This window comes from Bos indicus x Bos taurus, chromosome 2 (genome assembly GCF_003369695.1).
Source record: "Bos indicus x Bos taurus breed Angus x Brahman F1 hybrid chromosome 2, Bos_hybrid_MaternalHap_v2.0, whole genome shotgun sequence".
Classification (NCBI taxonomy): Eukaryota; Metazoa; Chordata; class Mammalia; order Artiodactyla; family Bovidae; genus Bos; species Bos indicus x Bos taurus.
This window is the reverse complement of record NC_040077.1, coordinates 132,133,876-132,147,310: the sequence shown is the minus strand read 5'-3', so window position 1 is coordinate 132,147,310 and position 13,435 is coordinate 132,133,876. Positions and strand designations below refer to the sequence as shown.

At 57.4% G+C, this 13,435-nt stretch overlaps 1 protein-coding gene across 1 annotated transcript; it reads left to right on the top strand.

Annotated features, from left to right (window-relative positions):
- The first annotated feature begins 240 nt into the window (after positions 1–240).
- On the top strand, positions 241–12,718 carry PLA2G2F (phospholipase A2 group IIF). Its single transcript, XM_027521699.1, has 5 exons — positions 241–460; positions 1,117–1,169; positions 4,086–4,230; positions 5,596–5,705; positions 8,791–12,718. The coding sequence occupies exons 1-5, from the start codon at positions 351–353 to the stop codon at positions 8,961–8,963; spliced, it is 591 nt and encodes a 196-aa protein (XP_027377500.1). The 5' UTR covers positions 241–350; the 3' UTR covers positions 8,964–12,718.
- Positions 12,719–13,435: the final 717 nt, after the last annotated feature.

Below are 13,435 nucleotides of genomic sequence, written 5' to 3'. Positions count from 1 at the left end.
CTTATCCTCATCCCTTTCGGGTGGGAAAGGAGAGAACGTGGGCTCATTTCCCTTCAGATGCTTGGAGAAAGGCCAAGCCCTCTTCTGATACATCAAGCCCCTGCCCCTGCAGGCCCAAGCACCCTGGGGTGGGATGTGACCCGGCGACTGTGGGCGGGGCGGGGGCGGAGGGAGGAGGCGGGGCCTCCTTTTTCTAGGCCATGTGCCACCCGCTTCCTGCCCAGGGGCATTGCCCCGGCACTCCCCTGCCAGTGAGCGGCAGCGAGACGCTGGGGCCTGTTCCCCGCAGCCATCGGAGCGGATTGCGGACCTTGCGAGACCTATGTCGCTGGCCCCCCAGAACCCAGAAGATGCCAGATGGGGCTCCGGCCAACCCCAAAGGGTGCAGGAAGAAGGGGCTGGTTAGACAACCCCCTGGGAGGAGAGGCCCGAGCCTCAGGACCTCTTCAAGAACCTCCAGGTACGTGCCTGCCTCCCCGGGATGGAGCCCTCGGTGGAGATGAGCAGGGAGGTGGGCGAAGAGCTGGCTCCTAGAACCTGTTTCTTCAGAAAGTCTGAGCCTCTGCTTACGGCTGAGATATTGCCTTTTCTGCACAACCGGGGCCTTGGGATCCATCAGTCCTCATAGGCACTTGAGGCCCAGAGAGGGTAAGGTAAGGGATCTATTGATGGTCACACAGCATTTTGGAAGTAGAGTTGCAGCTTGAACCCAGGGACTCAGGTCTCCTGGCTCCAGATACAAAAGCCAGCCACCAGGTGGGGTCACGTGACTGGCGTGCAAATGGAAGGGGCTGGTTCTGATGTGCGACCAGGTCCAATCCTGAGAGACAGGGAGCCCTCTGTCTCTTGGAAGCCTGGCTCGGGTGGAAGGGAAGGAGGCTCCCTGTGCCTCCCGGCTCTGCACTGCTGGGGGCTGTTGCTCCCAGAGGTGCAGGCAGGCAGGAGGTGCTCAGATGTCTCTGCAGGAGCTAATCACAGGGCAAGGGCAACAGGAACCCGGGCACCGAGGGGTGGTGTTGACTGCGGATGTAAGGAGGCTCAGGAGGGAGCCATAGGCCAGGAACCGCACGCGGTGGGGAGGGACAGACTAAGGACTGGGCTCTCTTCCCCTCTCAGATCTCACCTGGGGATGAAGAGTTTCATCACCATCACCATCCTAGCCAGCAGCGGTGAGTGAAGGTGCTGGGAAACCCCTCCTTCTGACCCCGACTCCAGCCTTTCTCCCGTGACTCAGCCATTGGCCACAGGCTCTCAGACCCACCGCTGGGTCTCTGCTCCCCGGCTCTGCCGGGCTTCCTTCCCTCTCTGCAGCTGTTTACTCCTCCAGCCACCTGTAAACACGCCCGAGGAGGTCAGCATTAACTGTTTACGAGCCTCCAGGGTGCGGGGCGCACAGTTGAGCAAGCATCATAAAATGGTGCTGGTGGCTGGGCGTCAGGGCGCTTGGCGACACTGGGGCGCTTGTGTACATAGGAAGACGCGTTTGTGTACATACATGTGTACATGCAGACGGAACTCGTGAGCTTGCATGCAGGTATCCACACGTCTATGTGTAGGGGGTGTGTCTGAGCACATGATGATGTCTGTGTGTGTAACACACGTCTGGAAGATGGGTGAGCACGTGTTCACAGCAGTGTGTGTCTCTGGAGTGTGTAGGTGAATATAGGGAGCACACAACTGCACACACGTGTGTGGAGCAGTGTCTGGGTGTGAGAGGTAGCGGAAGATGATGGAGGTGGTCCAGGAGCCTCTTCCTTCTTCTTTCTGGAAGGACCACCCCCGGGACCACCGAGGCTCCTGACACATGGGCAGGCATCCTGGTGGCAGGTGCCCTGTGTAGGCAGGAGAGAGGCTGGGTATTCCACTGGCCTTCTGTCCACCTGTTCAGCAGCCCCTGAACCCAACCAGGTTTGAGACAAAGAAAGAAAATACCAGAGACAAAATGAAGTTGAATGCAGCCAGACATGAGAAATGGTTGGTTGAATTCAGGCAAAGTGACCTATTATTTAGAAAATAACCCCTTGTGTCCAGCCCAGCCCAGGGGCCGGGCACAAAGGCTGCAGACTGAGTGAACACAGGTTTTGTTTCTTCTGCTCCAAGCGGAGTGCGGACGTGGCCACTCTGGGTGTTGCACATGTGTGACAGTGGGAGTGTGTATGCGTGTATAAAGGTGTGGGAGGTGAGTGTGGGTCTGTTTGTGAGACCATGTGCGTGTGAGAGGCATTTGTGGGTGAGTGTGTGTGTAACTGTGTTATATATGGAGGAGAGTGTGCAGCGGGTGAGTGTGTGTTTACATCTGCCTGCGTGTAAGAGTATGACGTGTGTCTGTCCTGCATGTGGATGGGTGAGTTTTAGGTGAGAACTGATGGTTGAGGGGTCCGGGGGATGGAAGCTGCCCCCCATCAGGGGTAACACCTACAGGACTAGGGGCAGGAGGCCAGGACCTCACAGCAGGCAGTCGGTCCCAGGCCCTGGAAGAGGCAGGTGGAGAGGGATGCCCTAAATTAGTTCTCTGACAGGAGGGCAGGCCTGGCCCAGGGTCCCAGTAAGCCCTGAGAGGGGACGCCGTGGGAAGAGCAAGGGTCTGGTGTGAGCTGGGTGCTTGCACTTCCCTGGAGGCTGGGGTTGTCATTCCCATTTTACGGATGGGAAAACCGAGGCCTAGGGAGCCTTAGTTCTGGGCCCGCATCTGTCTGACTCCAAAGTCTGTGCCTTTCCCACCAAGGCAGGTTGAGGTGGTGAGTTCCCCCATCATCACTAGGGATGTTGGACAGCCAAGTCTCCAGAAGCAAGTCGCTTCAGCCTTCGGGATTCCATCTGGGCTCTGTTTCTGAAATTCTCGGCTTCCTCCCTCTCCCACTACATTTCCTCTATCTGGCCGCAGAGCGGGGTGGGAAGCATGACTTGAGAGCAGGGGCAAAGGTGTGGAACTGGGCGCCTCTCCCCAGGCACAGCTGGAGGAGCCTCCCGGGGGAGGCAGCAGGGGTGAGGGGTGGTGAGCTGGCATCCCAGCTCCTGGGGGGTCACAGACCCGGGTCCAGGTCTGGGCTCTGCCACTTCCAGGCTGCATGGGGCAAACCACCTCTCTGAGCCTCAGCTGCTCATCCATAAAATGGGGTAAAAGCGGCCCTCCTGCCTGTGTGGTAATGGGGGGCAGGGGGGCAGGTGCGCAGCCTCACCCAGGTAAGAACCCAAACACCAGGCTCAGTGTTGACTCAGCCGGGAGCCAGCATGCCTGGGAGCCCGGGAGGCAGGGAGACAGAGGAGGGCAGCAGATGGCCCCGGGGTGAGCTGCCTGAAGGGCGCCAGGAAGCTGACCCCGGGAGTCTGCTGGTATCTGAAGGGTTGTGGCACCACCTGTGAGACAAGGACAAAGGGGAAGAAATGTATACTTGGGCGTGTGTGTGTGTGTGTGTGTGCGGGTGTGTGTGTGCATGTGTGTGTGTGTGCACGCGCGTGCATGTGTGTATGTGTGCGCGTGCGTGCGTGTGTGTGTGTGTGCACGTGTGTGTGTGTGCATGTGTGTGTGTGTGTGCGCGCGTGCGTGTGTGTCCAGAACACCCAATTGTCTCCGGATTAACCCTGAGATGCTCCCGCCCCAGGCCCTGCTGGGAGCCCAGGAGCCAGGCCAAAGCAGCAGGGCCCAGAACCCTGTTCAGAAGAGCACGTGGCATCTGGGAAGCAAGCCCCTTAGGGTGTATCAGGCACACGGCTCTCCCTGTCTGGGTCCAAATTCTGCCTCCACTGATTTTCAACAATGTCTCCTTGGGCCAGTTGGTAAATGCTCTGGGCCTCGATCGCCTCATCTGTAAAATGGGTTTTTTTTTTTACAGGGTTGCAGTGAGCACTTGATGGACTCGGGCATGGAAGGGCGGCGGGCAGGGCCCACTTTCTTCTGGGGGCTGTGGGGCTCGGTGTGAGGACGTGGGCAGAGCACCGCACGGGGCGCCCTGTGGAGTGCTGCCTCCTTCTGCTCTGCCCTCCTCCCCTGCCCCTGTCTCCCGTCCCCTGGCCCCAGCCAGGTGGGCAGGAGCGGCCACGAATGGGGCTGGGAGCTCACCACACCCCTCGGCTCTCTCTCGCAGTCCTGCCTGCGGCCCGCAGCAGCCTGCTCAACCTCAAGTCCATGGTGGAGACGGTCACCGGGAGGAACGCCATCTTGTCCTTCGTGGGCTACGGCTGCTACTGCGGGCTGGGGGGCCGCGGCCTGCCCATGGACGAGGTGGACTGGTAGGTCCCGAGAGGCTGGGCCACGCTCAGAACTGGGCGGGGACAGCCCAGGTCAGACCGTCCCCAGTCTCCCAGTGGTGGGGGAAGGCCCTTACCCCAAGGAGGAGGCTTGTGTGCTGAGTTTGTAACCAGAAGCCTGACATTTGACCTACGTTCTCCTCAACCGTCTGGGACACTTCCTATTGTCTGTTTCCAAGGTCTTGGGCTTGGAGGCATTCAGTTCAGTTGCTCAGTCGTGTCTGACTCTTTGCAACCCCTTGAACCGCAGCACGCCAGGCCTCCCTGTCCATCACCAACTCCCCGAGTTCACCCAAACCCATGTCCATTGAGTGGGTGATGCCATCCAACCATCTCATCCTCTGTCGCCCCCTTCTCTTCCTGCCCTCAATCTTTCCCAGCACCAAGGTCTAGAATTCCCATTCTCAGCGGAACCTTTGACCTGTCCCCAGACACGCATGGGCTTCCCTGGTGGCTCAGATGGTAAAGCGTCTGCCTGCAATGTGGGAGACCTGGGTTCAATCCCTGGGTCGGGAAGATCCCCTGGAGAAGGAAATGGCAACCCACTCCAGTACTCTTGCCTGGAAAGTTCCATGGACAGAGGAGCCTGGCGGGCTACAGTCCGTGGGGTCGCAAAGAGTCAGATACAACTGAGTGACTTCACTTTCACTTTTCCTTTCACTTTCTTTCAAACACACATGAGAGCTACAGTCACACTGTTGTGTTGGACAAAGCAAGGGCTGAGACCCCTGCCTGCTCAGACAGGAGGCCCTGGAGAGCAGGACTGTGCCTCCTCCATCAGCTGGGAGTTCCTGGAAGCCATGGCTTGTCCTCTCCTCCTTTCCCCAACCCAAAGCAGCCAGCATGAGTCTGGCATCCCTGGGGGCTTCATAAATGCATGTTGACTAATTGCCTGCCTCTCACCAGAGGGGATGGGACAGCCACATCAGCAGTGGCTCCATGTCCCCCACCCCCAAGCCCCACTTACCCCTCCAGACTTTGGTCCCTCCCTGGCCATCCTGCACAGCCAGGAGTAGCCCCTGCATCTGGCCGGTCTCCTCCGCTGTGGACTTCACCCAGGCCCCTCCCTCCCACCCTGCCCCTCCTACAGCTGCAGCCAGGGCTCAAGGGTGGGGAGAGCCGGAGCTCTGGGGAGAGGACAGAGAGAGGGGGTCACGGACTTGATCCCGGGGCACTGGCCTGACTCCTTCTGGCTGTGTGACTTCCGGCAAGTAACTGCCCTCTCTGGGCCACCGTCTGAAGGTCTTACGTGAGGGATGGGAACAGCTGATCATGGCAGGGCTCACTGCCAGTGGGAGAGGGGCCAAGCCTGGCCACGTCTGCCTGCTCTCCCCTCCCTGCCCCTAGGTGCTGCCATGCCCACGACTGCTGCTACCAGAAGCTCTTTGACCTGGGCTGCCGCACCTATGTGGACCACTACGACTACACCATCGAGAACGACACTGACATCGTCTGCAGTGAGTGCCCCCCGTCACCCCTTCCCCAGGAAAAGCCTGAACTGCCAGCCATCCCCCTAGCCTGTGCCGGGGGCAGGGCTGCCAATGAAATGCAGGAGGTCCCAGTAACTCTGAATTTCAGATAAACAATGAAAAGTGTTTTCATGGAAGTTTACACTGACTCAGTGGACATGAGTTCGAGTGAACTCCAGGAGATACTGAAGGACAGGAAGCCTGGTGTGCTGCAGTCCATGGGGTCGCAAAGAGTCAGACATGACTGAGCAACTGAACAGCAACAACAAATATCCTAAATACTGCGTGTGTGTGTGTGTGTGTGTGTGCGTGCTAAGCTGCTTCATTAGTGTCCAACTCTATTTGACTTGATGGACTGTAGCCTGCCAGAGTCCTCTGTCCATGGGACTCTTCAGGCAAGAATACCGGGGTGGGTTACCATGCCCTCCTCCAGGGGATCTTCTCGAGCCAGGGATCGAACCTGCATCTCTTATGCCTCCTGCATTGGCAGGCGGGTTCGCCTGGGAAGCCCAAATAGTGCATGGAACATACTTACACTAAACCTTAGCAGAAAATTATTTAGTATTAGTATAAAATAAAGAAGTAGCATAAGTATATCCCATGCAATGTTTGGAATATACTTATACTGAAACGTTTATTGTCTGAAATTCAGATTTCACTGGACACCTTGCTTTTGTTTGCTTGCTTGCTGAATCTAATAGGCTCTGGCACATCCCCCTGAAGCGCTCTGAGGCCCCCACCTGAATGGGCACCCTGATTCTTCAGTCCCCACTTCAGCTTTGGAGAACTTAGAGAGCAATCTTGATTCAGTGGGTCAAGTTTGGAGGGTCCCAGTTCTCTGTGTTTTTAACCAGATCCTGAGTGATTCTGAGACTTTGTAGCAGGCTGGCCAGGGAGTCGGGAGTCCTGTGTTGACACCCAGGTTTGGCCAGCATCTCCTCCCCATGTGGCCCTGGGCAGGGTCCTTCCCCACCTCGCTTCAGTCTCCCCATGGGTACATTGAGGGGTTTGGATCTGAGCAGACCCCTTCCCTTCTAGTTCTCTCTCGGGGACCCCAGTAGATGAGGTGGCCCCATGGTACAACACCCAGTGTTTCTAGGGATTTGAGATGCTGGAGCCAGGCCTGGCAGGTTCCCTCACTTTGCCATAGACTCTTCACGGTCATTCCCCACCCGAAGGGTGCCACATCCGAGCTGTCAGCCCAGAAGTCCCGCCTGTGGCGCCTCCTGCCTGGGCCAGCAGGTGTCCCCTGGGTAGCCCCAGGCTCCCTTTGTCCCCTTACATTAACCAGGCTGTGCGTCATGCCTCACTAAGAGCTCACGAGCAACGTCAGTTTTGCAAAAAAGAAAACAACTCAAGACTCCTGTTCTCTGGTAAAGAGTCTGGTGGGGACCCAAGCACTGCTGGTGCCCCTTGGCAGCCCAGGGCTGAGTGGTACTCAGATGCTGCAGTTCAGATGTAGAGTGGAGGCACTGTTTGAGCAGGAGTCCATTAAGCAGATCAAATCTCCCTCCTCAACCCCTAAGACTGTGGACCATCCTGAGCTGTGGCTCTCACACTGGGTTCTGGGGAGTCCTGGGACCAGCAGGTCAGCTGCTGTGAGCAGTGATGGGGAGGTATCCCTGAGTGGTCCAGCTGGCTCTTTGATGTATTTTGTAGCTCAAGTGGCTTCTCTTTCAGGTGCTTGAGATATTCGTCTTTGGTAAAGAGTTTCACGTCAGAGAAAAGATTCTGCTGATAGAAAGTTTGCAAGTTTGCAAACCACTGGGCTAGTGGGTGGTTCTCGAAAGGGGTTCCCTGAACCTCAGCATCAGCATCACTTGTTAGAAATGCAGATATCAGGCCCCCACCCCAGACTCACTGAATCTGAATCTCTAGGGGTGGGGTGGGATAGCCTTTGTTTTAGGAGCCCTCCAAACAGATTTCATTTTCTTGGGCTCCAAAATCACTGCGGATGGTGACTGCAGCCATGAAAGTAAAAGACACTTGTTCTTTGGAAGGAAAGCTATGATAAATCTAGACAGCATATTAAAAAGCAGAGACATCACTTTGTTGACAGAAGGTCCATATAGTCAAAGCTCTGATTTTTCCAGTAGTCGCATCCAGTATGGATGTGAAAGTTGGACCACAAAGAAGGCCAAGCACCAAAGAATTGATGCTCTCGAACTGGGGTGCTGGAGAAGGCTCTTGAGAGTCCCTTGGACTGCAAGGGGATCAAACCAGTCAATCCCAGAGGAAATCAACCCTGAATATTCACTGGAAGGACTGATGCTGTGACCGAAGCTCCAATACTTTGGCCACCTGATGTGAAGAGCTGACTCATTAGAAAAACCCCGATGCTGGGAAAGATTAAGGGCAAGAGGAGAAGAGGGTGACAGAGGATGAGATGGCTGACTGGCATCACCGACTCAACAGACATGAATTTGAGGAAACTCCTGGAGACAGTGAAAGGCAAGGAAGCCTGGCGTGCTGCCGTCCGTGGGGTCACAGAGTCAGACACGACTTAGCGGCAGAACAAACAATGACAAGCAGGTGATCCTAAAGCTCACCCGAGGCCGAGAACTCACGGGAAGATGATTTCTGAAGGCCAATAGTAACAACAACAACATCTGCTCTGTGGGAGGCACTGAGCTAAGCTCTTCATGAGTGTTTTGCTCCCTCCATCCTTACCACAGCGCCCTCCAGAGTGGGGGTGCTGGGATTCTGGGCTTGAAGAGAGGAAGCCTGTGATGGTAGAAAGTGGGGAGGGGGCGGGGTGGAGATGGGGGTTAGTTCCCGACACCTGAGTTTCTACCCCAGCTCAGCCTCAGGTTTGCTGGGTGACTTAGGCAAGCCACACCCCATCCTGAGCCTCAGTTTCCCCAACTCAACACTGTCCTGTTGGGCTCCCGTGGTTGTGTGTTTCCCACACGTCAGGGGCACCTGGAGGTCTGGGAATGCAAGAGGCTGGGCCCCGGCCCTGACCTCCTGCGCCTGCAGGCCCAGGGTGGGCCCCCGGACGATGGTGCGGCTGGCCAGGACCACTTTCAGAGGCCCCTGTGATCTCAGGGTCCGCGCGCTCCACTCTCCACAGGCGAGCTCAACCAGACCGAGTGTGACAAGCAGACGTGCGAGTGCGACAGGAGCGTGGTTCTGTGCCTCCAGAAGCAGACATACAGGGAGGAGCACCGCAACTATCTCAACATCTACTGCCAGGGCCCCACGCCCAACTGCAGCATCTACGAGCCGCCCCCCGTGCCGCCCTAGGTCCCCTGGGGCTGGCGGAGGAGCTGGGAGGAGGCTCTGGCCCTGGGGGCCAGGCGGATGGAGCAGGTGGAGGTGGGGGTGGATCGGGAGCCCCCGGTGCATCTGGCCGCCTCCCCCCGGGAGCCTTCCGGTGGTCCAGAGGACTCAGAAAGGTCTGGGCCCTGGCCCTGGCCACCAGGCTCCTCAAGCCCAGCCCTGGGTGTGGCTTCATCCTGGATGCAGCAAGGGGGCGGTGCGTGCCTTGTTGGGGTCTCCCCCAAGTGTGGAAGGGATCGGGGGCCTCTCACTGACTGAGCCAGGCACGAAAGGGTGGATCCCAGAGTCTTCAAGACCTGCAGCAGCCGCATGGGCCCAGAGCTCAGTGTGTCCTAGGGCAGCTCCCAGGCAGACGGAGTGCTGGTCACAGGTCTGGGTTCTGGGGGCCCCTCGCTGCTCCTGCAGGATGAGTTGGGGTGATCCATGCTTTGGGGGGAGCAGGATTGTTAAAGGGGCTTTGTTAAAGAGCAGGTGGCCCCATCCTGGCCTTCATCGTTGGCACATGAGTCCCGGCCCAGATCGGATAGTCACAGGGCTTGGGTCCCAGCCCTGAAGTCCAGCCTCAGTGACCCAAAGAGCCTCTAAGCAGGCTCCTGGGCCCTGAGAGAACCCACATGCACCACCCCCACCCTGCCCCAGGTCCACAGGGACCCAGATGGGGGCACACACAAACGTGCACCCCCAGGCAGGCCTTCCTGCCTCTCCCGCTGACCCACTCAGCTCAGAGGAACAGCCTGGCCACGACTCTGCAGCCCTGAGCACTCTGAGGAAGCCCCAAACCCAGCGTCCCCAGTCTCTGACAAACACACAGGCCAAAGGGTCACGGTCTAGACGGCCAGGCCCTCCCCCGCGCCTCCCCCTACGCAGCAGCCAGGCCAGGGAGTGGAATGGGCCAGAAGCCTCTCTCCCTGGACGAGGAGGGACAAGGCTGCAGCGTCAACTCAGAATCCCGCTGCATGCGGAGGGCGCCGAGAGCTGGAACCCAGCTTGAGGAGGAGGAGACAGAGGCAGGAGGGACCAGGGCCAGGCAGGAGGCCGTGGGGAAGATTCAAGAAGGGGTAGACGGGGAACAGGATGAGGACAGGGAAAGGAGGGGGGAGCGGGGAGACACGGCGGGGGGACCAGACTCCAGACCAGAGCGGTCTTGGCAGGAGAAGGGGACGGAGGAGCCTTGGGGACAGGGCCCCGCGGGCCGGGGGGCCACCGGCTGGGGAGGGCGGAGGGCCAGGCCCGGCAGGCCGCCTCCCGACGGCGCCAGCATTGATGTCTTCCCAGGCGTGCCCAGGCGTCAGCAGCCTCCGGGTGCCCAGGGCACCCCGCCGCGTCCTGCCTTCTGTCTTTGTCTGGCATCAACCCCTAAGGCCCAGTGGTGCAGCACTGTGACCCCAGGGATGCTCAGAACATCCACCAGGAACCTCGGCCCTCCCGGGGGCCCCGAGGACTTACAGTCCCCAGGGGAGGGCTGTGGGAGTGGCGAGAAGGTCTACAAAAAACCACGACAGGACTGGACCGAGCCCCGCAGAGCTGCAGCTTCTAGGATGCCTGCCCTGGGGGCTAGGGTCAGCACTCACCGAGTGCGGGACCACCGCTCACCCCCTGCTGTCCTGCTGGCCACAGTGGGTGACGGCTGTGGCCCCCCGCATGCCCTGACCCCACGTGCCCAGTCGCCAAGATCCTCCCGGGAGCCCACCTTTTCCTCACCGTCCCGGGCTGACCCCCGACTTCTCTGAGCTGAATCTCCACCCCCGCTGCCCCCACAACCCAGGCAGGGATGGAGTCAGGATGGGGAGTCCCCCAGAGGAGGGGACCACAGAGGCCTGGGCCCCTTGCCCATGGAAGCCCTAGCTGGGCCCCTCCACACACAAACACACCCTCACCTTCCTGAAAGTCTGGGTGTTGGGAGGCATTCTGCTGCTAAGGGGTTCTGCCTGCCCCCTCCCTCACCCCAGACTCTCCCAAGTGCTGCGACCCCAAGAGACTGTTCCCAGGACTCGACGTCCCCTCCTCAAACTATTAAAACCCTCCTTCCTCAACTCCTCGTCGCTGGATCCTCCCTGGCATGGCACCCACTGGCCAGGCGTCAGGGGAAAGCACAGCCGTTCCCTCCTGGGTCTCCGGCTCTGGGGAAAACAGGTTCCTTGGTGCCTAGCGGTGGGCATGGCCTGCTCCCTCCCTGCCTCTGGCCTGACAGAAGCAGCCGCCCTCCAGCAGAAGTGCAAGTGTTGGGAGGGTTGGAAAGTAGGGCTGTGGTCCAGCAATCGGACAACACGAGCAACCAGTGGGCTGAGAGCTTGCCGGCGTCCAGTCCACGACACTCTCCATCCATCCCATCTTTTTTTTTTCTGTTGGAGAACTGAGGCCCAGGGAGGGCAGGTAACTTGCCCAAAGTCAGCCAGGCCATTAGTGATGGTGCTGGGCTCTGAATCCTCAGCCTCTGACTTTTCATGTCACCTCTTTGCACCTTCTTAACGAGGACTCGGGCCGCTGGGGCCAGTGGGACAAGTGACTGAGAGCCCAGCAGGGTGCCAGGTCCTGGGTCCTGGCTTGACCCCTTGCCTGTGAGGGGCGTCGGTTTCCCCAAGTGCGGAGACCAGAGCAGCTGTTTCAGAGGCTCCCCAAAGCTGTGGATTTTCCCGCGACACCCAGGGGTGACCTCTGGGGAAGGGGAGGCTGAGCAGACAGGAGTCGGAGGCCTCCTACTCATCCTTCCATGAGCAACCCTGCTTTTCCTGCAGTACCTACTGCCCCTTCACAAGAGCTACTGCAAGGAGAAGAGGGACTCTTCGGTCAAAAGGTTGAAAAGCCCTGGTCATGGTCATCCATTGATTGGTTCATTCATTCAGTGAACCTGTCCTGTTGGTCTCCTATGGACCAGGCTGGGCTTTACAGTAGACACTGCTGATCAGACACAGCTCCTGCCCACAGGAAGCCCACAGGAAGCCCACAGTCTGGGAGGGGGAGGCAGACATGTGGACCGACATCCTTGACATATGGGGCCAGGTGGTGTCAGGTTGGAGCCCAAGCATGTCTCTGCCAGTCCCGGAAGTGGCCCCGGAGTGGGTGGGGTGGAGCTGGAACGGTGTATTAGATGCCTCTGAGGTGGCGAGGGAGAATGGGACCATGGATTTTGAGGAAGGACTCTGCTTAACCCAGTCTGGGTGGTCTTTCTCTCCTCAGGTTAGTGAGGCCTTTGATGCTAAGGCTTGAGGAGGATGAGGGACTTCCTTCCACTGGTCTGAGGGCGGCCACCGACAAAGACGCTCTCCTTGACCACAACTTGGGCAGGCTCTTGCGAGATCTTTTCTCAACCAGGGCTCCACATGTTTTAGCAAGAATCTTGCTACGTCGGTTCACTGAGCACCCCCACCCACCCACGGTATCTGATCAAATCTCTCATCCTCCACTCCTCCCCCCACCAGTGACATCAGATCACCCCCATGCTCTTTCTCCAAGAATCCTGTTTGGTCAGTTCAGCAGAAATTCCCTACCCTCTCAGGAATTTTCCATCCCCACCTCCAACTCCTGCTGTAAATCCCCACTTAAGAAAACTCAGGATCTCACAGTGCTGTACAGTAGAGGTTAACACAACATTGTCAAGCAACTATACTCCAGGAAAAATATAAAACTGAAGATTTGAAGTCATATTTGGAATTGAGCCCAAATCTATACTGGCCCCTGTTGCGAGAGTTTTTGAATAAAAATCTGTTTTGGCAACTTTACTATCCATCTCTGGTTTTCTAGGAGCTGTGACTCAGATGGAGGAGTCAGACTCACCACTGGACCCTGGGATCTCTGCCAACTAAAAACTGTCACTTGCCACGTGCTTCCATAAGAAGGAAGCCACCAGACACTGCAGCCGCTGACTTTTGACACTCCCTAAAAGGAGTTCGGGGTGGAAATGAGCCTCAGGAATGAGGCTCTCTGTGCTCTGGGAAAAAGTGGCAGAACAGGTCTTCAGATAGCTAGATACTTTCAGGAGAAGATTTTATGAGCCCAATTTCTAGCATCTTCTCACATATAGAAAAGCGTGAAAGTCACTTATGGAGACATCTGCTCCTCATAACTAAACAGCAACCTTCTTGACTCACGGGCATCTTTCGTAAAATGTGTGCTTGGTGGTGCATAACTCCCTTCACCAAAGTCACATATATTCTGACACCTTCCCTCTTTAACTCTTTGGAGCATTTCCTCAGCACTATTTCAGACACTATAGTTCTCATTTTGCCCCCAATAAAACTTAACTCACATCTCTCACACTGTGCCTTTTAAAAAATTCGACACCTCTCACTTTCAGTGGGAAAGCATGGTACATCCTCCTGGGTTATTACATCATAGTCCTATTCATGGTCTTTGAGCCATTTTTCACTTCTTGGTTAGACTCCATTTGCCTTTATGCTTTGTTATCTGCCTTTAAACCCGAACAGATTCTGCCATCC